At 45.6% G+C, this 26,678-nt stretch overlaps 1 protein-coding gene across 5 annotated transcripts in view; it reads left to right on the top strand.

Moving 5' to 3' along the window:
• The window catches only part of LOC122548789 (anion exchange protein 2-like), a 232,087-nt gene that overhangs the window by 165,662 nt on the left and 39,747 nt on the right, over window positions 1-26,678 (top strand). For all 5 annotated transcript variants that reach the window (XM_043687561.1, XM_043687558.1, XM_043687560.1 and 2 more), the window contains exons 7-11: window positions 12,387-12,523; window positions 14,887-15,067; window positions 17,518-17,653; window positions 19,522-19,705; window positions 23,774-23,879. In XM_043687561.1, coding sequence (XP_043543496.1) covers window positions 12,387-12,523; window positions 14,887-15,067; window positions 17,518-17,653; window positions 19,522-19,705; window positions 23,774-23,879 — 744 coding nt within the window. The remainder of the gene's footprint in view (window positions 1-12,386; window positions 12,524-14,886; window positions 15,068-17,517; window positions 17,654-19,521; window positions 19,706-23,773; window positions 23,880-26,678) is intronic.

Genomic DNA, 26,678 nt, shown 5'->3' with positions numbered 1-26,678 from the left:
GTGGCTGGTCCAGCCTCTCCCGTGTTCTGTCGTCTAAGACCTCCGTGATAGAGGACAGGAACGACTGGGAGGCCGTGCTGTCGGTCGGCTTCGCGTCATACGGACTGGCATAGAAGGATTTGCTGATCCTCATGATGTCAGCCTGAGCTGACATTATCGAGCCATCTTCTTCCTTCAGGCTGCTGAGCACGGAGCTCTCTTTGTGCACCTTCTGGAAGAAGAAACGTGAGCACGTCTTGTCCTGCTCCACCGAGCGGACCCTGGACCGGAAGATTGTCTTGGGGGCCTCCGAGGCAAAGAGCGAGGCTTGCTGGCCCTTCACCTCCTTGAGGTCCTCCATGACATCGACCCCCATCGTCTGCAGCAGGAGCAGGTTCTGCATACATTCCTGGAGTTGGGACAGTTTTCCCGCCTCTCTCTTGCCTCCTGAACACCTTTGAGGATGAAGAACCTCTTGATGTTCCCTTTTACTGTTTCCCACCAGTCCGCTGGGGACTCAAAGAGGGGCTTCACGGTTCTCCAACCTCGTAGTCCCTCTTGAGCTCCTCAAATGTTTCCCGGGGTCAACAGCTTTGTGTTAAGCTTCCACGTTCCCTTACCAGCCCGCTGCTCATCCTGTAGGTGACAGTCGGCCAGCAGGAGGCAGTGGTCAGAGAAGAACACCAGTTTGACGTTAGTGGATCTGACCGAGAGCGTTCGGGACACAAACAGGTAATCTATCCTTGAGCGGATAGACCCGTCTGCCCGTGACCAGGTGTATCCACGCTGCGCTCCGTCTGCAGGGGCGCTGAAGACGTCTTGTAGCTTGGCATCTTTTACCGTGTCCAATAGGGCTCTGGACGTGGTGTACAGTTTACTGTCCCCCCCGCCGGATCGTCCATCTGCATCAATGATACAGTTGAATTCTCCGGCCAGAATGACCAGCCTGGACGTAGCCAGCAACAGTGGAAGCTGCTGCAGGATGGCCAACCTTTCACTCTTGCCCACTGGGGCATACACATTAATCAGTCTCAGGGGAGCATTCCTGTACATAACGTCGGTGACGGGGAGGTGCCCACCCACCACCTCCTTAACCTCGGAGATGGTGAAGTTGCCTCCTCAAAACAGGATTTAAAAATGTGTTGCTGGAAAAGCGCAGCAGGTCAGGCAGCATCAAAGGAGCAGGAGAATCGACGTTTCGGGCATAAGCCCTTCTTCAGGAATGAGGAGGGTGTGCCAAGCAGGCTAAGATAAAAGGTAGGTAGGAGGGACTTGGGGGAGGGGCATTGGGAATACGATAGGTGGAAGGAAGTTAAGGTGAGGGTGATTGGCCAGAGAGGGGATGGGGGCGGAGAGGTCGGGAAGAAGATTGCAGGTCAAGAAGTCTGCTGAGTCTGAGGGCTGGGACTGAGAAAAGATGGGGGATGGGGAAATGAGAAAGCTGGAGAAATCTGCATTCATCCCTTGTGGTTGGAGGGTTCCTAGGCGGAAGATGAGGCGCTCTTCCTCCAGGCGTCATGTTGCTATGGTCTGGCGATGGAGGAGGCCAAGGACCTGCATGTCCTTGGCGGAGTGGGAGGGGGAGTTAAAGTGTTCAGCCACGGGGCTGGTTTACCCAGGCCGGAGGCGCGGCTGTCGTTGCCCCCCGACCAAACTGACAGCCCATGGACCCACAAGCTCAACCATCTCCTGTAGCTGCTGAGGTGCGGTATCCCACACTCCTGCAGAAACAGGACGTCGGCTTTAACGTAGAAACACATCGCATAGCCGATTTGATGCTACGCACATTGATGCTGGCAATTCTTATCCCCATTTTAACAGTTTACGAGGTTACCAGTGTCCATTTGGTATCCCACACTCCTGCAGAAACAGGACGTCGGCTTTAACGTTGGCCTGGAAGGCCATCGTAGAAACACATCGCGTAGCCGATTTGATGCTACGCACATTGATGCTGGCAATTCTTATCCCCATTTTAACAGTTTACGAGGTTACCAGTGTCCATTTGCTGCTGGTCTTGCCCCTCTGGGGTAGCTCTGTGCATCCCCGTGGTGACGGCAAACTGCTGGACCCTCCCAGGGCTGAGGTACCTGTCCGGCTCCACGCTGGAGCCATTTCCCCGCTCTGGTGTCTTCGGGTCGGGCCCAGGGTCCGCATAGTTCAGTTCTCCATCTGACAGCAGGGCTGTCACAGGACCGCTGCTCCCAGTTACCTGGAGCTGTGGGCCGGTGGGTACCTATTGGTTCTCACCGGGTGGGGGGAGGCCTTTACCCATCCCCTCAGAGGGATCGTCTTTTCGCTGTTTAGGCAGTGCTGCCCTCCTTTTTCCCCACGGCGCTCTGTCTCTTCCTCTGGTGATGACCCTCCTTGCGCCCGTCCTCCCCGTCGGTAGAGCTGCCTGTATCCTCGTCGTGTAGGTGTCGCTTCCCTCTTTGCTGTGTGGCTTTGGGGACCTAGTGAGGTTTCCTCTTCCTGCTTTTGGCAGTAATCCAATCCTCTGCCTCCTTTGTTCCCTCCTCTTCCATTTCCTCCGTCTGTCTTGAAGGAGCTTGGATCGGCTGCTGCACCTCCCCGCTGTCTGCCGTCTGCTCCGCTACAGCCTGCCCTTCCTTCTGGGTGCCTCCAGACACCGTTCCAGTGCTGATTTGTGGTACCTTGCTGGTCTTAGGGGGTCCACAGCTCGTGCTGCCACCTCCGGCCATCTGTGCCTAGGTGGCGGCCCCTCGTCTTGGGCAGGCCTTGTACATGTGGCCCGCCTTTCCGCACAGATTACATTTCTTGGCCTCCTCATATTCCTTGGTCGGGTGGCCTTCCTACTTGCAGTTTCGGCAGACGGTCACCTTACAATCCGCCACCATGTGGCCTGACCTCCCGCAGGTTCGGCACACTTTCGGCTGCCCTGCGCATGTCAGGTAACCTCTGCTTCCTCCAATGGCAAAGCTGGAGGGTGGGTGGAGGATGTTCCCACTGGCGTCGACCCTCAGGGTTACCCTGACCTGTCGTTTGCTGGTCCAGATCCCGAAAAGATTAACTACATCGGTGCTTTCTCCCTCGACCTGGACATATCTTCTCAGGAAGGTCAGGACATCCGCTGCTAGGACGTGAGGGTTGTACATATGGATTGTTACAACCCGACTCCTTTGCACAGGAAGCACACACGACGGGACTGCCGACAAGATGGAGAACAGAGGTTCCCCTTCCTTCTCCTTGAAGACCTTCAGGAGCTGCTTGCAATTCTTCATGCTCCTGAGGGTCATATCGAAATAGCCTGCCGCAGGGAAATCCTGCAGGCAGTACACGTCCGCTTTTTTTTTAATTTCAAAATATACTTTATTCAAAGAAATAAATCTTTGGTACTTGTACAATTTGTCATGTCGTTCATAGATATATACATTGCATGTCTTAACATTACAAAGAACAGATTGAATTACTCGAATTTACAGTTATCCTATTTACAGTTCCTTTATTAACCATCCAGTTCTTATTATTTAGCTGTGGCTTCAGCAGAACCCACCTACTGAGTGGGTGCCCTGTTATACTATAGCAAATGAACCTTTTTTTAATCCCAGTGTATGGGGTTACCGTTGTCCATTTGACTGTCCTGTCTCTGGGGAAGCTGTCTGCATCCCCATGGTGAGCACGAACTGCTGTGTGGCTTCAGCAGAACCCATCTACTGAGTGGGTGCCCTGTTATACTATAGCAAATGAATCTTTTTTTAATCCCAGTGTATGGGGTTACCGTTGTCTATTTGACTGTCCTGTCTCTGGGGAAGCTGTCTGCATCCCCATGGTGAGCACGAACTGCTGGACCCTCGCTGAGGTAGCTATCCAGGCTCTCACTGGGGTCATTTACGTGCTCTGGTGTCATTGAGCCAAGGCAAGGGTCCGCACCGTCTAGTTCTGTGTCTGACAATGGGACTGTCAGAGGATCGCAGCTCTCACTTACCTGTAGTTGTGGGGCAGTGGGTACCCCCTGGTTCTCACTGGGTGGAGGGTGGACTTCGGGGGGTCCGTTGTTTCCTGGTTGGGAGGAAATGCCCTCCTCTTTATCTACGGCGCTCTGTCTCTTCTTCTGGTGGTGATGACCTTCTTTGTGCCCATCTTCCCCATCTGAAGACCTGGCCGTCCCTCCCTCGTGCAGCTGTCTTTTCCCCCTTTGCTGGGAGGCTTTGGGGGCAGGCAGTACACGTCCATTGCTTCTAACCCGCTGTCCGATCGACCAGCGTGTGCTCTTCCACCTTCTTCACAGTCACCCTGACTGTGTTGCGAATGCCCTGGCCTCGGCTGCTGAGGCCATAGCTCTGAGGTTGGCTGATACTTGAATTGGCGTTAGGCCGAAGCCAGCATAAAGATCCACCGAGAGCAGGTCAGCACAACCAAATGATCCTCCAATGTCCAATCACGATCCAGCGATGGTCTCCAGCAACTCCGACGACTCGCAACACAAACCCCGTGGTTTCTCCCCCGCCAGCAAACGTCCACTGCGTCAAACCTGCAGCACTCGAGCAGAATCTCTTCCTCTGGTCCTCAGGAACTACACATATTCCGAGCCAAAAGGCCGAGAAGCGATACCATGCATGCAAACACACATTCTCTCTCCCACCACCTAGCCCCCCGCACCTGCACATGCACACACACCCACTCTCACTCTCTCCCTCCCTCATGTGCGTGTGCGCGCACACACACACAAGTCTCTGGGGTGAATTTGCATTTGCAGAATTGTAATTGCAGATACATTCTATTTTGTTCAAAAGCACACAGTCTTCAGGCAGTCAATGCAGGCAGTTAACCCTTTGCAATATTTTATAACTTCCTACTTTGGAAATAGAACCAATCTGGCTCAAGATTGGGATACAGACAGACTCTAACCTCACACCTTTAATGCATTGTCTGAGTTGAGATGTCACTTTTTTTTAAATAAAAGCTTAAGTGAGGATAGCAAATGTGGTTCCCTTGTTCAAAAAGGGGAGTAGGGATAACCCTAGTAACTATAGGCCGGTGAGTCTCACTTCTGTTGTGGGCAAAATCTTAGAGAGAATTGTAAGGGATAGCATTTATGCACATCTGGATAGGAATAATGTGATCAACGATAGTCAGCATGGTTTTGTGAAGGGCAGGTCATGCCTCACAAACCTTATTGAATTCTTTGAAAAGGTGACGAAGGAGGTTAATGAGGGGAAAGCGGTAGATGTGGTATATATGGATTTTAGTAAGGCGTTTGATAAGGTTCCCCATGGTAGGCTACTGCAGAAAATACGGAGATATGGCATTGAGGGTGAGTTGGAGGTTTGGATTAGGAATTGGCTGGATGGAAGAAGACAGAGGGTAGTAGTTGATGGCAAAGTTTCTTCATGGAGTGCCGTCACTAGCGGTGTTCCGCAAGGATCTGTTTTGGGACCATTGCTGTTTGTCATTTTTATAAATGACCTGGAAGAGGGATTAGAAGGTTGGGTGAGCAAGTTTGCGCATGATACGAAAGTCGGAGGAGTTGTTCACAGTGAGGAAGGATGTGGCAGGTTACAGCAGGATATAGAGAAGCTGCAGAGCTGGGCAGAAAGGTGGCAGATGGAATACAATGTAGCTAAGTGCGAGGTGATTCACTTTGGGAAGAATAACAAAAAGATGGGGTACGGGGCTAATGGTCGGATACTTGGTAGTGTGGATGAGCAGAGGGATCTTGGTGTCCATGTACACAGATCTCTGAAAGTTGCCACCCAGGTAAATAGTGCGGTGAGAAAGGCATATGGCGTACTGGCTTTTATTGGTAGAGGAATTGAGTTCCGGAGTCCTGAGGTCATGATGCAGTTGTATAAAACTCTGGTGCGGCCGCATCTGGAATATTGTGTGCAGTTTTGGTCGCCATACTATAGGAAGGATGTGGAGGCACTGGAACGGGTGCAGAGGAGGTTTACCAGGATGTTGCCTGGTATGGAAGGAAGATCGTATCGTAAGTTCATGGAATGCCCTGCCAGTAGCAGTGGTGGACTCTCCCTCTTTATGGGCATTTAAGCGGGCATTGGATAGGTATATGGAGGATAGTGGGTTAGTATAGGTTAGGTGGGCTTGGATCGGCGCAACATCGAGGGCCAAAGGGCCTGTACTGCGCTGTATTCTTCTATGTTCTATGTTCTATGTTCTAAGTCATCTCAAGAATGCGACTGGAAAGAAGTTCTGGGATTTACATATTAATGAACCGAAACCTGCAATCCATTCTAAAAGATAAAAGACTTAACAGCAATCTGGGTTTGTTCAATATATCGTTTCAGTTGCATGAGACAGATCTTTTGTTATAAATTCTGTGCCTTATGATCCTGCTCCACAGCTACCTGATGAAGGAGCAACAATGAAAGCTAGTACTTCCAAATAAACCTATTGAACTATAACCTGGTGTGATTTTTAATCTCTTGCTGTTAAACACTATCTTTTTGATAATATCTCTTCATGCGGCTCAGTGTTAAATTTTGTCTAAAAATGTCTGTGAAGTCCAGAGATGTTTTGTTTCAATGAATTGGAGACGCCGGTGTTGTTTCAATGAAGGCATTCTATAAATGCAGATTTGTGTAGAAGTAGAAAATGTATTGTTTACTGTGCTATCTTGGGTGGGAACATTCTGAGGAATGTTGCCAGGTATGAAACCAGAAGAAACTGGACACAGCAAATAATGGTCATTACAATTACGATAGCCTCGGGTGTTTGAACTGCACCTGGATGCTGTCTTCCTCTTATCTCTTGTTAATTGGTTCTTGTTACTGTGATGGTAATGTGTGGAGTTAGAGTAAATCACCAGCTCACTAATGCTCTGGGCTCCTGATGAAGCAGTGCTGCAAGGGCCATTCCCAGGATTGCTGTGGTGATGTTCCAGTAAAGAGTCAGGTGTTACAGCCCGGAGCTGACAATGTAGAGGAAGACAACATTTGGTGCAGACTGGGTAAGCTTGGAATATTAATCAAAATGAACAGCAGGAAAAGAGCCAAAGTAACATTCGGACTGATGTGGCGACATTCATCCCCACGCAGAGGGTTATTGATTTGTAGAACAATCTTCAAGCATTCAATCTGCTGTTTCATCTGGCTGTACCATCACTGACATGAGGCAGTTTTAAATCCTCTGATTGAGGAGAAAGGTTAGAAAAAAATTGTGTACACGGAGAAATGTTAAGAGTATGGAGTGATTTGCCACAGGAATAGACAGAGTCAACATGGATTTAGGAAAGGGAAATCATGCTTGACAAATCTGGATTCTTCAAGCATGTGTCGAGTAGAATTGATTAGGGATGCTAATGGATGCAGTTTACTTGGACTTTGAGAAGTTGTTCAATGAGGTCCCACATTAGAGACTTGCATGTAAAATTAAAGTGGGATTGGAGTAGTGTACTGACATGGATAGAAAACTGGAATAAAGGCAAAAATATTGCAGATGCTGGAAAGCTTAACGAAACATACACAGTGCTGGTCTGGCATAATCTGTGGAGAGAGAAAGAGTTTCACATTTAAAGTCCAGTATCACCTTCCTTCAGAACTGTTTCTCCCCAGATGCTGCCAGACCTGCTGAGTTTATCCAGTGTTGTCTGTGTTTACTTTGGAGAGAGAACTGGCAGAAAACAACGAGCAGGAATAAATGGACCTTCTTCCGAATGGCAGACAGTGACTGGTGGGGTACCACAGGGCTCAGTGCTAAGATCCCAACTATCCACAATATATATTAATAATTTAGGTGAGACAACTAAGTGCAATATCTCCAGGTTTGCAGATAATACTAAGCTAGTTTGGGTGGTGGGGAGGTGTGGGAGAGAACTGTGAGGAGGATGCAGAGATGCTTCAGTGTGATTGTGTGAGTGGACAAACAATGACAGTTGAAATATAACATAAATAAATATGAAGTTATCCACTTTGGCAGCAGGGCGCATATTATTATCTGAATGACCATAGATTGGGAAAAGGGGGAGGTACAATGAGTCCTGAGTGTCCTTGTGTACTAGTCTCTGAAAGTAAACATGCAGGTGCAGCAGGTAGTGAAGAAAGCTTTCATAATGAGAGGATTTGAGTGTAGGAAAACAGTTTTTATTTCTTTATCTGAGGAAGGATGCGTGGCTATGGAGGGGGTGCAATAAAGGCCGACCGGATAATTCCTGGGATAGCAGAACTGACATCTGAAGAGAGACTGAATCAGTTAAGAATGTATTCACTGGAGTTTAGAAGAATGCAGGAAGGCAGGGGGTGGGGGGGATTTTCTATAAACCGGTTAAATTCTGACAGGACTATGAAAGGTTATATGTTCCCGATAACCTGGGGTTCACAGCCTAAGGCTACAGGGTGGGCCATTTGGGGCTGCGATGAGGAGAAATGTCTTCACCCAGAGAGTGGGGAACCTTTCTCTGCTACAGAAAGCAGTTGAGGCCAAAATACTCAATGTTTTCAAGAAGGAGATCAATATAGTTCATCGGGCTAAAGGGAGCAAAGAGCATGGGGAGGATGCAGGAACAGGGGACTCATCAGCCATAGTCATATTGAATGGCAGAGCAGGCTTGAATGGTCCACTCCTAGTTTTTGGACTTGAGGCATTAACCTTTGAACTTTAGTGAGACAGTTACTTCAATATTTAAATTGGATGGATTTGGAGGAGTTGGATGAAAAATGAGGCAATAGGGTAATCGAAGGAAGCACAGGGCATTGGATTTGTATTACATTCCCTTAACAAAGAAAGCTGGAAAACACGAGATGTGTGATTCCCAAGCAGTTTCAGCACAGGGGTTTTACACTTTGGCCCCCTTAGATTCACAGGGATTTGAGTCATAATCTGTTAACCTAAATTCCACCTTGGCTCAGTGGTAGTGTGATCAATTCTTTGGATGAGAAGATTGCAGGGAAAAACCTCACTGCAAAACTTCCAACAATATATCAAGAGAGTCAGTGCCGTGGGAGTGAAACGCTGTCAAAGGGTCAGTACTGAGGGTGTGCCATACTGTCAGAGGGTCATAATTGAGGGAGTGCCGCATTGTCAGAGGATCAGTGCTGTGGGAGTGCACACTGTCTAGGTTCACTGCTGTGGGAGTGCACACTGTCAGAGGGTCAATGCTGAGGGAGTGCCATACTGTCAGAGGGTCAGTGCTGAGGGAGCACTGCACTGTCAGAGGGCCAGTGCACAGGGAGTGCATGCTGTTGGGAGGTCAGTGCTGAGGGAGCGCTGTACTGTCAGAGGGTCATTACTGAAGAAGTGCTGCACTGTTGGAGGATCATTGTTGAGCAAACACCACGTTACCAGAGGGTCAATGCTGCCGCACTGTCGGAGGGTCAATGCTGAGGGAGCACTGCACTGTCGGAGGGTCAATGTTGAGGGAGCGCTGCACTGTCGGAGTGTCAGTGCTGAGGGAGTGCTGCACTGTCGGAGTGTCAGTGCTGAGGGAGCGCCACACTGTCTGAGGGTCAGTGCTGAGAGAGTGCCGCACTATAGGAGGGTCAGTGCTGAGGGAGCGCTGCACTGTCAGAGGGTCAGTGCTGAGAAAGTGCCGCACTGTAGGAGGGTCAGTGCTGAGGGAGTGCGCAATGTCGGAGTGTCAGTGCTGAGGGAGTGCTGCACTGTCGGAGTGTCAGTGCTGAGGGAGTACTGCACTGTCGGAGTGTCAGTGCTGAGGGAGTGCTGCACTGTCGGAGTGTCAGTGCTGAGGGAGATCCACACTGTCGGAGGGTCAGTGCTGAGAGAGTGCCGCACTATAGGAGGGTCAGTGCTGAGGGAGCGCTGCACTGTCAGAGGGTCAGTGCTGAGAACGGAGTGTCAGTGCTGAGGGAGCGCCACACTGTCAGAGGGTCAGTGCTGAGAGAGCGCTGCACTGTGGGAGGGTCAGTGCTGAGGGAGTGCGCAATGTCGGAGTGTCAGTGCAGAGGGAGGGCCACACTGTTTCAGGGTCAGAGCTGAGGGAATACCAGACTGATGGTCAGGCGGGAGTGTGTGTATAATGTTGGTTGTGTGATTATTCAGTTGAGACATGAAACTGTAATCCACCTACTCTCCTCAGGTTGGGAAAGATGATTCCATGGCACTGTGTTGTAGAGTAAGTGTTCTACCCTGTGCCCTTATTAGAATAGTGCTAGAAAAGCACAGCAGGACAGGCAGCATCCGAGGAGCAGGAAAATCGATGTTTTGGGCAAAAGCCCTTCATCAGGAATGATGACCCTGATGATGAAGTGCTCATGTATAAAGCACCTTGTAAAGTCCTGTGGCTGTCAAAGTTACAACCTAAATGCAAGGCTCTTGTTTTATCTGTTGTGCTGCTACCTCTCTCTCTTTCTGTATGGGATGGGAATTCCTGTTTCCCTCAAACAAGGCATTTGCATTAACTGATGCAGGCACACTGGACTGAATGCCGCCCTCCTGCAATTCTGAAACAATCCTGTAAACTGTAATGTACAGTTTCTGTCTGTCGGATTGTCTCAGCCTGAACTTTAAAGTTTCAGTTATCATCTCGACCTGTTTGAGTTATCATTAAACCCTCTGAGAGCAGACCTGTCCCCCTAATCTTATCTGCATTTGCTTTAACCCCCCCCACACACACACACACATAAAAACCCCTGGCACCACCACCCAAGCTCAGTGTCCATCAGAATTACCATGCAAGAAGCCATCACCCTGAAACATTATCTCTGTTTCTATCTGCACAGGTGCTGCCTGGTCTTCTGAACATTTCTAGCATTCTTCTGTTTTTATTTTGATGCTTATTCTTGCTTCCTTTGATGAATCACCTCTGTTCACTTTAATTACCTTGCCATTATATCTCTCTCAGTCCATTCATTGCTCCCTCATTTTGCAGTCTTCTCAGATTTTCTGACAAGTCTAACCAGTTTAACCTCCCTTTCCTTAACCCTTCGCTGATTGTAGCACACACACCACCTGCTCAGACTGGTTTTGCAGTTAGTTAAGAAAAAAGTGTAAGTGTGGAACCGTTCTCTGTTGACTTGGTGCAGTACAGATCAGACTTTACTCAGATTGTTCCTTGAAGCTAGTGCATATGTATTGAGTTTTGGATTGTTCTCAGCTTCAGTATGCGTGTTATCTATCTTTCAAGTATGTTTTATCATGGAGCCATCAGTACAAAGGTACAGTTTATCTCTGCTTTCATTGTGTGTGTGTGTGTGTGTGTGTGTGTGTGTGTGTGTGTGTGTGTGTGTGTTGACCATAATGCGTAGGAATGTCTCTGGACCGACTATGGTGGATGTATATATCTCTGGGCTGCATGCAGCATGTGTACATTTCACCGGACCGAAGACAAGTAGCTGTTGTTTCTATCCTTGGCTGTTGGATTGTCCACTTTTTTTTTGCTCTTATGCCTCATGGTCAGAGCTGAAAATGTGTTGCTGGAAAAGCGCAGCAGGTCAGGCAGCATCCAGGGAACAGGAGAATCGACGTTTCGGGCATAAGCCCTTCTTCAGGAACCTCATGGTCATTCAGGGGAGGCGCTAGCCTAGTGGACTGTAATCCAGAGACCCAGATAATGTCCTGGCAGATGGTGGAATTTGAATTCAATTTTTTTTTTAAAATCTGGAATTAAGAGTCAAATGAAGGCCATGAACCCATCTGGGTCACTGATGCCCTTTAGGAAAGGAAACTGCCATCCTTACCTGGTCTGGCCAACATGTGACTCCAGACCCATAACAATGTAGTTAACTCTTAACTAGGCAATTAGGGATGGGCAATAGATGCTGCCTAGCCAGCAATCCCCTCATCCTGTGAATGAATAAAGAGAAAAGGTATCAAGTTCTACTGAGGTAACCAGACGAGGAAAGTCTTGCTGTTCCCAGTTTGATCGGTTGAGGGTTGCAACTTCTTTGAGGCTGTGTTTTAAATGGTAGTTTTAATCTGTGTAAGATTTTGTCCTTAAAAAGCAGTTTTTGCTTTAATTGGTCCCCTCACTGGTCTGAAGAAACATGTGACTCCAGATGGTATGTGTTCGTCTGAGCCCTCTCTTCAACACACAAACACACACACACTGCAGCATTTGTGAGAATCTAGGGTGAATAGTTCTCTCTCTTTCTCACTCTTCCCTTCCCCTCCAATCTCAAATGTTAGCTCGCTCAGTGATAAACATCTCACCTCCTGAGTGTGTGTTGTGTGTTCACACATCACTCCTGCCATTGGCCTGAGCTGACATTTTGGGACTGCACTGTTTGATGTTGCAACAGTGGTCATGGGTTATCTAAGATGGGCTGAATGGCCTTCCCCATTCAGAGCCATTCTACTCTGTCTAGGACAGTCACCAGCATAGACTAGTTGGGCTGAATGACTTTGCAGGTCTTAACCGTAGACCGGTTGTAATTCTCGTTCTGGGATGCCTGCCCATTCTGTTGGGAGGTTTCTCACTAGACAGATCATGATCTTCACAGGTGGTTGGGAATCACAAATGTATCTCCTCTTCACAGGTCATCGGTTTGAGGATGTTCCTGGAGTTCGACGGCACTTGGTCAAAAGGAGCACAAAAGGCACAGTTGTCCATGTGGGAAAGGAGCATTCCGAAATCTACCCAAAGACCAAGCGAGCTGATCGGCAACCACATGAGGTACATTGTGTGCTTATAACTTTCTTTCTGAGTGGAGTCTTTGTGTGAAGGTGTTGACTTGTCCCTTGAGGTCCTGTGGTTGAGATGCACTTGTTGAAGGGGCGGATATCCCTGTGTGGTTCTTATAGTGGGTGTAAGGCTGTGTTGGGGAAGGTCAGTGCTGTTGTGTCGAGTGCAGCTATCATCCAGACTCCACCCTGGGGACATTCAGACTCCACCCCTCTGTGGCTTTCACTGGGGATTGGCTGCAAGCTAGCAGGGGTGAGGCCCCTGCTGAGCTTCCCTTCCCTAAACCAAGTGCCTGTGTGCTAGTGATCAGTTAACGCAGCACAGACCAGAGATCAGAGCTACAGATCTGCTGCTCACTGATCACCTTCCCCTCCCGAGCTCTCACACCCCTCTGGAGGCTAGGAGCAGCTTCATGACAGGAGAAGAACAAGAGGCAATGGCTGCATACCTTGTGAGTTAATTTGTCAGAAGTGAGCTCAGTGTGATCTGAGATCCACTTCTTTACATTGTGAAGTGGATTCTGACCAATAGATGTGCCTGCGGACAATGTTTTGTAATTACAGATGCTAATTTTCAGATCGCTGCTTGGCCCCTGTAACCAGTGAGCGAGCACTTAAAGCTGTACAGGCAGGCTCAGCCTAAAACAGGTTGATTATCTATCACCATCGCAGCCAGCAACGTACTGTGATGTCTGTCATAGCCACTGATGTTCACGGTGGGACAGGACTGGTAAATGATAGACCCAAATCAGAGTGGCGACTTTGCCATCATGTGGGAAAAATAATCAGGCTATCGTTCTGGGGAATAGACTGTGCACTTTAGGTGAGAGCTTGGGATCAAAAGTTTGAAAACAAGTTTGTCTTTCAGGTCCTGAAAATATTGTATCAGATTGTGGCATTGTTTCATTAATGGGAAATGCTGAGCTCCATCACTGGGTATCTGGCAGGTGGTGTTGACTTGTGTCTGGATTTTTGATGGTGACATTGTTGAGTTGAATCTTTTGGTTCACGATGAGGTATTTTTCCATTCCTTGGTGGAATGTGAGTGTTGCTGGCTGATCCAGCATTTATTGCCTGCCCTTAATTACCCTGGAGAAGGTGATGATAAACTGCCCTCTAGAGCCACTGCAGTTCTTGAAATGTGGGGGGGGGACACAATGCCCTTAGGGAGTCAATTCCAAGTTTACCCAACAGCTGAAGGAACGGTAATATGTTTGTAAGTCAGGATGGTGGAGGAAAACTTACAGGGGCTTGTTGTTCCTCTACACCTGCTGCCCTTGTCCTGGTAGATGAGAACAGTCGTGGGTTTGGAAGGTGCTGCTAGAGGAGCCTTGATGAGTTATTGAATGCACCTTATGGATGGTAGAAAAATCACTTCTCACCTACCTATTCAGACATGTTATGACACTTCTGTGCTCATCACATCCTGAGGTGGGACTTGACTGATGCAGAGGTAGGGAAACTATAACCATGCCCCAAGACCCTTGTGTAGCTGGTATACACTGCTCTGTGAGCAGTGGAGAGAGTGAATGTAGACGGTGTTGGATGTGGTACCAATCAAGCGGGCTGCTTTTCCTTGGGTGGTGTCAAACTTCTTGAGGGTTGTTGGGGCTGCACCCATTCAGGCAAATGGGGAGTATTCCATCACATTCCTAATTTGTGCTTTATAGATGGTGGACAGGCTTTGGGAAATCATGGGATTTTGCTACTCGTTGTGATATTCCCAGCGCCTGACCATTCTTGTAGCCACTGTGTTTATCTGGCAAATCCAGTTCAGTTTCTGGTCAATGGTAACCCCCAGGATGTTGATATTGGGCAGGTTAACAATAGGGACATAGGGCTTGGAGACAGGATGAGACCATCCAACCTCTTGAGCCTGCTCCAACATTCTGTAAGGTCATGGCTTGTTTGGTTCTGGTCTTGGCTCTATTTTTTGTTTCTGCCTCTGAGTGCTGGGGGAGTAGCTTGAGCTCTCTCTTATGAAGTTTGGTCATTGCCTGGCATTTGAGCTATGCAAATGTAACTTGCCACTTATCAGCCCAATTGTATGTGAGCCTGGATTGCTTCAGTATCTGAGGAGTTAAGAATGGTGCTGAGTATTGTGAAGTAATCAGTGAACAACCCTACTTCAGACCTTATGGTAGAGGGAAGGTTATTGATGAAGCAGCTGAAAGTGGTTGGGTCTAGGACAGTCCCCTGAAGAACTTATCCAGAGGTATCCTGGAGCTGAGATGACAGTCCTCCAACAACCACAACTATTTTCCTTGTTGAGAGGGTCCTGGCTTTGAGCTGTACCTTTTGAGGTTAACTGCTGGTAGTTATCATCTGATGTTTTCTCATTGTGCTTCTGCTAAGGTGTTTGTTGAACTGAATGAGTTGACAATGGATAAGAATCATGAAATGCAGTGGAAGGAGACGGCTAGGTGGATCAAATTTGAGGAGGACGTGGAGGAGGAAACGGATCGGTGGGGAAAGCCCCATGTCGCCTCGCTCAGCTTCCGCAGTTTGCTGGAGCTCAGAAAGACCCTGGCACATGGTAAATGCTTTTTATATCGATAAGTGGTGTTATACACAACTGAACTTTGTTTTTTCTCCATCACCAAAAAACAGTGACTTATTTTTCATCTATTAACCACTTCCAGTAAATCACCTGTGTTTCCAATTTACTAATTCATGTGCAAAGCCTGTTACCAGGACAATGCAAAGCATTGAAGGTGAGGGGCAGGTAGGGAGATTGGGAGGAGGCCATTTGATAAATGTTCATTGTCAATTCAAATAAAGTTTGTATGCAGTTGATCAGGATCTGAAGTACTTATGGCATCGTGAGAAAATGAATACTAATAGTAATGGGCTCGAGTATTTATGGCATGGGTTTGAGTTTTTATGGCATCAGTACTATTGAAGCATTTCCTGCACTAATGTGCAGTTCCATCGCTCAAACATTATTAATTTGAACTGTTCAGACAGGTGAAAAAATTACTTCAGTTAAAATCCTTTGTTAATACAATGGAGTGTCTTCAATGGGCAGTTATCAGTGAACCACATTGCTGTCGGTCTGGAGTCATGTGTAACGTGGCAAGCTTCCTTCACTATTAATGAACCAGATGGGTATTTGTGGCTGTCCACCAGTGATTCTGTAACGGTGACCATGACAACTATCTCAGAGTTGTGACAGCACAGAAGGAGGCATTCAGTCCATCATGTCTATGCTGGCCCTCCAAATGAGCAATTCACCTTGAACAATTCTCCTGTCTCCTGCATGTAACCCTGCACATTGTTCCTTTTCAGTTGACCCTATTTGGAATGCTTCAATTGAATCTGCCTCCACCATGTCCTCAGGCAGCACAATCATGACCCTAACCAATCACTGCATAGAAAAGCATTTTCCCACATCTTTCTTGCTCCTTTTCCAGTTGTTTAAGTTGGTGCCCTCTTATTCTTGATCTTCCTCGATCTACTCTGTGCAGACCCCTCATGATTTTGAATATCTCTATCTTCTCCAAGGAAGATAGTCCAAGCTTCGCCAATCTACCTTCATAACTGAAGTTCCTCATCTCTGAAACTATTTGGTAAATCTCTTGTGCTCTCTCTATAATGCCTTCATATCCTGTCACCAAGATCTGTGTACAACACTCTGGCTGAAACCAAACTCAACATCACTCCCCTTGCTCCTGAAATCAATGCCCTTCTGAATAAAGTCAAGGAGGCTGTGTGCTTTATTAACTGATCTCTCAACTTGTCCTGCCATATTCAATGTTCTGTGCACATATAAACCCACAGATCCATCTGCTCCTGCACTTCATTTATATTGTCTATCCATCATCTTCACACCAAAATATATCACCTCTCTTTCCTGCATTGAAGTTCAACTGCCAATTTCCTGTCAACCAGCCAATTTTGTAGCCATGTTGCTGCTATCCATCTTATTCCATGATAATTTGGCACTGATACTAGTTTCAATTCCTGATCAATTTATTTATTTATTTATTTATTCATTCATTCATTTATTTATTGAGCTTATTCAATATGGTATGGTTGGTGTTATGTGAGAGTTCGTTCTTCAGAACAGGATGGTATTGTAGCTCTTGTCATTGCGTACTTACAAACTCTCCTGCCAGCTAGTATCATCGGGCCATGTTTGGAGCCAGAATATTGGCTGATGTTTTATTTACATTCTTTCTCTGTTGTGGGCGTAGCTGACAAGGTCAGTATATTTCACTGAAGTCAAACTGTCCTTGAGAAGCTGAAGGTGAGCCACCAACACCTTGAGTACAACAGCAAAAATGAACATATGAATTAGGACTAGGAGTAGGCCATTCAGCTCCTTGATTCTTCTCTACAATTCAGTACGGTCATGACTGATCTGATTGTGGGCTCAACTCCATTTTCCTGTCTACCCCATACACTTAGATTGTTGACTAACAAGGGAATCATCTACTTCTGACTCAAAAATCTTCAATGATCTAGCCTGCACCACTCTCTGGGGATGTGTCCCCTGGTGTGACTGATGAGGCCATTTCAGAGGGTAGTGAAGAGTCAACCACATTGACGTGAGTCTGGAGTGATGTGTAGGCCAGATTAGATAAGGAAGGCAGATTGAATCCCTGAAGGACATTAGAGAGCTCGATGGGTTTTTATAACAATCTGGTAGTTTCATGGTCATCATCAACGAGAGTATGACTAGGTGTTCATTCTAAATATGTTTGGTTAACTGAATTGAAACCATCACCATGCACCCCCCCCAAAAAAAAAGCTATAGACACATCCAGTAATAATCCATTAAAACATAACCACGATGCTGCCTCTCTCAGGAACGTTCATTCTATCATTGGTCATGATCATGGAGCTCAACACATTCCAAGAATCAAAATGATGACTCCTTAACTTGTGTGCCTCAGTACCATGCTGGGCTTAGTTAAAATTAACTGCTGGGGAAGCTTGAACTATGACGGTGTGTATATCTAACCTTCTCTTGTCCTCTCTCAGGCACAGTTCTATTAGACTTGGACCAGAAGAGCTTACCAGGAATTGCACATCAAGTGGTCGAACAGATGATCATCTCTGATCAGATTAAGGCCGAGGACCGAGCCAATGTGCTGAGAGCTCTGCTTCTCAAACACAGGTAGCATGACTGAGGAAGGTGCTTACATGAATGTTAGTCCACCACAGACACTAAGTCAAATTCCTTTCAATGTGTGGTGCAGAAAACTTTGACTTATCAGGCACCTTATGATCCAGCACTCTCGATAAACCAGCAAAAAATTCAATACCTGAAGTACTAAAACTTTACTGTATTTTTGCAATCTTCAGGTAGTCAATTGAAGGTGAAAGTGAGAAGGCTGTCTGCTGCTAAGTTTTATTTAAAGCAAAGTTTCATTATTATTCCAGTGTTTTAAAGTATAACACTGTGTGTACCTCCACATGACTTTTCAGTTACATTGATTATGTGGGCCTCTTGACACTGCTAGTCCTAGAGGTGCTGGTTAATAAAACATTTGATGTACATTGACCTCTTCTTTCATGCAAATAGTAACAGTATTAGTCAGCATTTTGGCTTTTTTTAAAATTGGAACTATCATAATAATCAGTTTAAGGGCTAACACTGTTTCTGATTAGCTTGTTTCCTAACGTAACTAAAAAGGAATTGATTTGTAACCACCTCAATGTCAATCTTCCCCAGCACTCTTGTTCTCTCACAGTCTGTCACCATGTGTCCTTACCTTATCTCTAACTTCTACAACTCTCACCGCACTTGCTTACTGTAACTTCCTCCATTCATCATTCTTACTCCACTGTAAGTACATACAAATTACTCCCTATCTCGCTAACTTCCCCCACTCCCTATACCCCTTCCCATCTCTGTAACCTCCTCTAGCCCCTACATCTCTCCCTACCTCTGTAATCTCCCCCAGACCCTACAACTCTCCCTAACTCTGTAATCTCCCCCCGACCCTACAACTCTCCTTAACTCTGTAATCTCCCCCAGACCCTACAACTATCCCTAATTTTGTAATCTCTCCCAGACCCTACATCTCTCCCTACCTCTGTAATCTCCCCCCAGACCCTACAACTCTCCCGAACTCTGTATCCTCCTCCAGCCTGTACACCTCTCCCTATCTTTGTACCTTCTTAAGCCCTTCACCTCCCTTTATCTTTTGAACTGTTTTCACGATTCTAATGGAGGTGTAATATAGGTATACTTTAAAACCTTAGAATTGACCAGGCATTTGGTCACCGCCTTAAAAATCATTCATAGCTTAATTTCTTTTAAAAAATCTTTCATGGGATGTGGGCATTAGCTTGGCCAGCATTCACTGCCGGTTGGTCATTGCCCAGAGGGCAATTGGGAGTCAACCACATTGTTGTGGGTCTGGAGTCACATGTAGGTCTGACTGGGTATGGTCAAATTTCCTTCCCTGAAGGACATTTGTGAAGCAGTTGGATCTTTTATGACAATTTATTTACATGGTCACCAATTGACCGGCTTTTTATTCTTGATTTGAATTTATATAAATTTCACTATCTGCCATGGTGGGATTTGAACCATTATTCCCAGAACATTGCCCTGGCGTTTTCAATTACTAGTAACCTCAGTGTCGTTACCACCTTACCACCAATGCCATTGGCCCGCTGTATGATGTCAGTCTTTAATAAAGACTGTTGTGAAATATCTCACGATGTATCCCGCTCTTAACATTTGCCCCATGAATTGGGCCAAATGGCTTGTTTCTCTGCAGTAAAGTTATTTTTAAGAAGTACAAGATGTTGTTGAGCTGAGAGTTGGGTGTCTTTCTAATTATGACCGTGTGTGCAATGTGGAATGAATCAATGTCAGAGAAATCTGGTGGTGATGGTGTTCTGCTGTCAAACATCGGAGAGGTGACAAACAGCAGAATATTCTCTCCAAAAGGCCAGGAATGTGGAGAGGCAGGTATGAGAATGACGGTATCAGAATGAAAAGACAAATGCTCCTCTTTGTTGATTTTAAAGCCACCCCAATAAGGACAAGGACTTCACGTTTTCACGCAACATCTCAACATCAAGTCTGGGCTCGCTCATGTCCCACCATCACAGCCAGAACCACATCGCTCAGTCTGCTGATCCCTCAGTCACCCAGCCACTGATGGACGAGAATCCTGACAACGAGACCAAAGTGACAGTGGACAGTGGTGAGGTCAGTTGGACTTGAGGTTTGTTCACTGTGTTTTGGTGAAAGATCTTGTACATATTAAAGCTTGTCGTCATCAAGAGCATACAGACCTCACAGGAGCTCTGGTGTAACCCAGGATACCATCTGATGCTGCAGCAAACACAGTTTCAGTTCTGGACGGAGTTCATCTCGTCTGGAGGTTGATGTAAGGCTACACTCATCATGTCCAAAGAAAGAGAGTAAATTGAGGGTGTTGCCAGAAATTGAGAAATTTAGATGTTACAAAAGACTGGGTAGAATGGGGTTATTTTCTTTGGAACATAAACAGGAGCAGGAGTAGTCCATTCTTCCCCTCAAGCCCACCCTGTTATTTGATAAGATAACAGCTGAGGTGCCCCAGACCTCAACTTCTGTTTAATGCGAGCTCTCCATCGCCCTCAACCCCTTGATATTTCAAAATCCACCTCCTCTCTAAATACTTTCAGTGACCTATTCTCCACACCTGTCTGGGGTCGAGAATTCCAGATATTCACTATTTTCTGGGAAAAGACAATCTGTAACTGTGTCTCTTATTCAAAGGTGGAATAATCTTCTCAACATCTACCCTCAGAATCTACTATCTTTCAATAAGATCACCCCTCATTCTTCTAAACTTAAATTAATAAAGGCCTAATTTGTTTAACTATTCTTGATAATCAACCCTTTCATCCCAGGAACAGCCTCCAATGCCAATGTATCCTGTCTTAAATATGGGGATCAAAGCTGTGTACAATGTGGCCTCGTTACCACCCTGTGCAATTGTAACAAGTCTTCCCTGTTTTTAGACTCCAATCCCCAAGTGATAAAGGCCAAAGTTCCATTTGTCATCTTAATTATTTTCTGTAGTTGCCTGATAACATTTTGTTTCACCCAGATCTGTCTTTTTTGGAGTTGTTCTCCATTTAAGTGATAGTCTGCCTTTGATTCTTTGTACCAATGGGCACACCCTCACATTTTCCCACATTAAACTCCATCTGCCAACTTTTTGCCCACTCAGTCTATCTATCAGAATGAGAGACACAGTTACAGAATGTCACAACATGCCTTCCTATCTGTTTAGGTATCATCAGCAGATGTGGATGCATTAGACTCTGTCCCATCCTCCAAGTCATTGATGTAGATTGTAAATAATAGAGGTCTATCCCTAAGTGCCCAGAAGGCAGTTAAGAGTCAATCTAGTGAATAGTTGCTATGGATTTGGAGTCACACATAGGCCAGATTGGGCCGATCTCCTTCCTAATTGACATTGGTGTACCAGGTGGGTTTTTTGGAACGCTGCTCCTTCATTAGGTAGCTATGGAGCAGGATCATCAGAGACACAGAATTTATGGCAAAAAATCACAGTGTCATGCAACTGAAATGATATATTGTGATATATTGAACAAGCCATTTCATACTTACGCTTTCTCTCATACATATATATATATATATATATATATACACACACACACAAACACTCTCTCACCCACACACACACCCTCTCACTGGCTTATACTCCACTCTCACACATGCACTTTATCAAGCTTGCACACACGCAAACACATACACTTTAATATGCAGTCTCTCTCTCTCTCTCTCTCTCTCTCTGTCTCTCTCTCTCTGTCTCTGTCTCTCATGCATGTGCAGACACACATGGGGTGAGTTTGCATTTGCAGATACATTCTATGTTGCTCAAAAAATGCACAATCTGCAGGCAGTCAATCCCTATAATATTTTGTAAATTTCATTTTGGAAATAGAACCAGTCTGACTCAAGATTTGGGATACAGACAGATTCTAACTTCACACCTTTAATACATTATTTGAGCTGAGATGTCACCTTTTTTTAATAAAACCTTGTTATCTCAACAATGTGACTAAAAGAAGTTCCGGGATTTACATATTAATGAACTGAAACCTGCAACCCATTCTAAAAGATGAAAGATTTAACAATAATCTAATTCACATTAGCAGTAATAGTGCATCAGAGTATAAGGCTCTGTATCTAAATGCATGTTACATTTGAATCAAAAGAGATGAATGTTGGTGCAAGGAGAAGTGATTAGGTATGAGCTGGTAACCTATACAGAGGCATGATTGCAAAATGACATGGATTGTGATCTGAATGTCCCAGGACATTTAGGAAGGAGAGGGTGAATGGTTTTGTTAATACAGACGAACCTTGATTATCCGAATGACTCAGGCAGGGAGTATCTTGTTCGGATAATCGAATGCCGGATAACACAGTTTAGCCAAGCATCAGGACCTTGTGTTCTTGCCGAATAATCCAAAATTCAGATAATTGAATGCCAGATAATCGAGGTTCTTCTGTATGTGATAATATCAGGCCAATGGAGAGGGATGATCTAAGTTCTGGATTGCAGGGTGGAGAGGTGGATTGAGTAGACAGGATAAAGATAAAGGCAGTAAGTTGCATGTGGAGGTGGTGCACATGCCATTTAACGGGAACCTTTCATTAAGGAAGAAATAATGGAAGGTGTCTGAAAGGTATTGGGGGCAGGGGGGGTTATAATCTGTAAATGAACAATCAAAAAAATCAGACAGGCAAACTGGTCTAGATGAAATGTTCATCAGACTTTTCAGGATATTTTCTTAAGAATAGCAAATTGTGAAGCCAACCAGAGAACTGAGCTGTACTGACCTGGTAATCTGCCTAATAGGAATGATTATTGACCTCCGTAAGGACACTGAGGGAGTAACAATCATAATACAATTGAGGGAGAGAAGAGGGGGTTCCAGGCTGGTATTTTAAACTTAAATCAGGGCAGTTATGAAGCAGAATGGGCTAAAGTAAACTGGCACATTATGGTTCAGGGAAGGCGATGGCTAGTGGTATTGTCGCTGGATTGTTAATCCAGAGACCCAGATAATGTTCTGGGGACCCGGGTTCAAATCCCGCCATGGCAGATGGTGGAATTTGAATTCACTTTAAAAAAAATTTGGAATTAAGAGTCTAATGATGACCATAAATCATTTGTCGATTACCTTGTTGTAAAAATCCACCTGGTTCACTAATGTCCTATAGGGAAGGAAACTGCCATCCTTACCTGGCCTGACCAATATGTGACTCCAGACCCATAGCAATGTGGTTAACTCTCAACTGCCCTCTGGGCAATTAGGGATAGGTAATAAATGCTGGTGTTGACAGTGACACCCTCATCCTGTGAATGAATGAAAAAAACATGAGATAGACAGAAGGTAGACTTCAACAGGCAATACTTTATTGTGTATCCTCTCAGGTCGGTCATGCACTGTCCTAGCCTGTCCTAGTTCCCATGCTGGATCACCAGACCAACACACTCAAAGGGACCACACCACACAACTACATACATGACATAGTAAGATGTGCAGTAGCAGATATTGAAAGGGATATTTCAGAATGCTCAGAAATTCTAATGAAGAAAAGTCAAAGGTAGGGACCAATCATCTGTTGTGTATTGGGAATGTCAAAGGTAGTATCAAGTTGAAAGAAAAGTTATAATTCCGTAAAGATAGGTAGCAGGTCAGAAGATTGGGCAGAGTATGAAAAACAGAAGAGAAAAATGACAAAGATTAATAAGGAGGGATAGTTTAGAATACAAGAGAAAGCTAGCGAAAGATGCAAAGACAGATATGAAGAATTTCTACAGTTATTCAAAAAATGAAAGAATTAACTATTGAGTGTTGGTCCTATAGACAGTGAGGCTAGCAAACTAATAATGGAAACTAAAGAGATGGCAAATAAACTGAACAATTATTTTGCAGTGGTGATCAATAAACGATAGAAATAACAGGAAAGTATGTTAGGTGATATTCTAGTAGGAAACAAACTGTGCGCTACAGTGAACAGGCCTGGGATCTCGATTGTTTCAAAGATTTTTTTCTGCTACTGAAGCAAGGAGGAAGGGAGATAAGAGGCTAGTTAGTTTGACATCAGTCATCACAAAAACGTTGAAAATTGAGATTAGGGGAGTCTGATAATCTGCTATGGTGCACTCCGTCTCTATCTCTCTCCCTCTTTATGCTGGTAACTTGTCAAGCCTCTGCCTTTAACCTGTTTCTCTACTTCTTACAGAAGGAATGTCCACTTTCTGCAGAGATGACGAGATCAAGGTCAAAGCACGAACTCAAACTGTTGGAGAAAATCCCGTACAATGCCGAGGCCACAGTTGTACTCGTTGGTAAGTAACAAATGTTCATATTTTCAATGCAGCCAGGTATCTGTGGGGCCAGTATGAAGGAGCATTAAGCTGCATCTAACCCCATGCTGTAGCTGTCCTGGGGTATTTGATAGGGACAGTGTAGTGTTAGGATCCCAGCTGCTGTTCTGACCGGATAAGTCAGATCCCAGATAGAAATCTGCTTGAAAGATCATTTTCTGTTTCTGTTTTTATTTAACAAGGTGATCTTTCACTGAAATGCAACCACACAATACAGCAGAGTTTTGCAGATATTTCCATAATAGTTCATCAGCCCAAGGAAAGACTTCAGCTCCAGTACGGACATGGGAGCCAGGGCACCTTTGATTGTCCTCACTTTATCTTCCAACAGGTATAAGCTGGCCTTGTCAACTGTGGTAGACCTTGTAAAATGTTCTCTGTCATCTGTTGAAAAATGGCACAGGCTGATGATATGGCTGTCTCATATATCAGTACAAACCCTTCTGGGGTGTTAACTGTAGCGTACGTCCGGGAATCCCCATCTAACTACAATTGCAGGTACACCCCATAGCTGATGTCCAGCATCATGAAGGACAGCCCCCCTGTCAGCTTTGTGTATGAATCCTGTATGCCAGACACTAGGTATTTATCCAGCTGCGAGAAGAGGTTTACTGTTTGTTTAAAATCCCCACAAAGGTGAACCGACCGTCGGGTTTCACAATCACTACGACCGGTGCTGCCCATTCCCCAAACTGGGCTGGTTTGAGGATTCCTTCACTTTCCAACCTCCTGGTTTTTGTCTCCACTTTTGCCTGTAAGGCAAATGGCACTGGGTGGGCCGTGCAGAATCCTGGGAGTGCATCTTGGTCAATATGCAAGATGGTCTTGGCCTTTTGACAGTCCTTAGACATTCCTGATAAATGTCTGGGTATTTGAAGAGGACTCCACTCAAGCAGCAATTTTCTAATTGAGAAGTATTAAGCCAATCAAGGTGACTCTTTCTCACCCAGTTTCACTCCATTACATTTGGGCCAGAGCCTTTTACTAGAATCAGTGCGAACTGAACCAGCTGCTTCCCATAACAGACCGGACTGAAGTTGTCCTGTTACTCTGTAACGGTTCCCCATTATAGGTTCTCAGTCTAGCTAAGGTCTTATGCAAACTTAAGGTTTTAAGCAAACTTAAGGTTTGGAGTCCAGAGCAAATTTTATTAAAGACTGGCTCTGCAAACATCAATACAGTCACGCCAATATCTACCTCCATGAGAACCAGGTGACCATTTAACCAAATGTTTATTTTGATTGGTTCTGATTTGGATGTTGCTAGGCAATGTAACTGTTCCAAGCCAGATGTACATGGACTTTTCATGGTGTGCACTCTCCTGGATACCAGCCTATGAGTTCGCTTACTCTGGTCTAATGGGTCCCTTTTGCAGTCTTGAGTCCGCATACCAGCAGTATCTACAATCGCTTGTCCGCATGGATCCTGAAGAAAATTTTAACCCTTTGTCTGAGGCTTGGCTTTGGTTTGGGGTTTTACTGTGGGCTGACCTAGACCACCTCTGTTCAGGATATGTCCTGAGTGAGGCTATGTAATTGCCTTCACTCAAGTGGTGTTCCCCAAGCTCAGTTGGACTGGTGATGGTATCCACTTCTGTCGGAATACTCTACAACTTATATAGTCCATTTGCTGAATTTTCCAATGATAAAGCCAGTTGTAGTGTCAGTTTAAAGTCCAGTTGGGCTTCAGCTTGTAGTTGCTTTTGCATGCTTATATCATTAATCTCACACTCCAAACAATCTGTCCGCATCTCATTAAGAGTTAAACCAGTCATCTGAACCTTGTCAACAATCCTAATATAGATTCCCCTGGTTCTTGAATTGCCAAGTAAAGACAACAGTATCTCAGAATTGGAGGAGGCTTGGGGTCACAATATTTCTTAACTAAATCTGTCAACTGTTGAAAGATTTTAGTATTTAGTGAATCAGGAAATGTCAGGCTCCTTTACATGTAGAGAGCCCTTGATACTAATCCAGCTCTCAGAGTGAACAGAACTTCTGACCCTCCTGTTTATCTGTCGACCAGGGCTCCCCAGTTGGACCAGATTTACAGCCCCAATCAGGGAACTCAGATTCTGTGAGGTCCACCTGGTTGACTTCATTATAATCACTACAGTCTTTTCCAAGTATATTCAAATCAAATAATTAATGGAATGGTGTGACTGATTAAGGACAGAAGAAGAAAACATTTTGTGGAGGCAAAGGGTTTGAGTGAGCTATTGACTGAGTCATGTAGATCAGTCTTCACTGAAGAAGCAGATGGAAATAGTACACAGTAAGGTGGTTCAGAGAAGATGGGACAGGATGAAAATAAATGAAAGGATTGTGTGAAATAGGATCACATAGGCCCAAGTTACCAAGCTCGAGGTAAATAATGTCAGAAAACTGGAGCAATGTAATTCTCACAGCCCGAGAACTGTGGGATGAGCTGTGCACCTACCCAGCTGGGGGAGGGGAGGTAACAGCCTAGTGGTATTATTGCTCGGCTGTTAATCCCAAAGCTGAAAATGTGTTGCTGGAAAAGCGCAGCAGGTCTGGCAGCATCCAGGGAACAGGAGAATCGACATTTCGGGCATAAACCCTTCTTCAGGAATGAGGAAAGTTTGTCCAGCAGGTTAAGATAAAAGATAGGGAGGAGGGACTTGGGGGAGGGGCGTCAGAAATGTGATAGGTGGAAAGAGGTCAAGGTGAGGGTGATAGGTCAGACTGGGATGGGGGCGGAGAGGTCAGGAAGAAGGTTGCAGGTTAGGAAGGCGGTGCT

Source organism: Chiloscyllium plagiosum, chromosome 4 (assembly GCF_004010195.1).
Source record: "Chiloscyllium plagiosum isolate BGI_BamShark_2017 chromosome 4, ASM401019v2, whole genome shotgun sequence".
Classification (NCBI taxonomy): Eukaryota; Metazoa; Chordata; class Chondrichthyes; order Orectolobiformes; family Hemiscylliidae; genus Chiloscyllium; species Chiloscyllium plagiosum.
The sequence above is the reverse complement of the archived record's forward strand: the minus strand, read 5'-3'. Positions and strand labels throughout refer to the sequence as shown.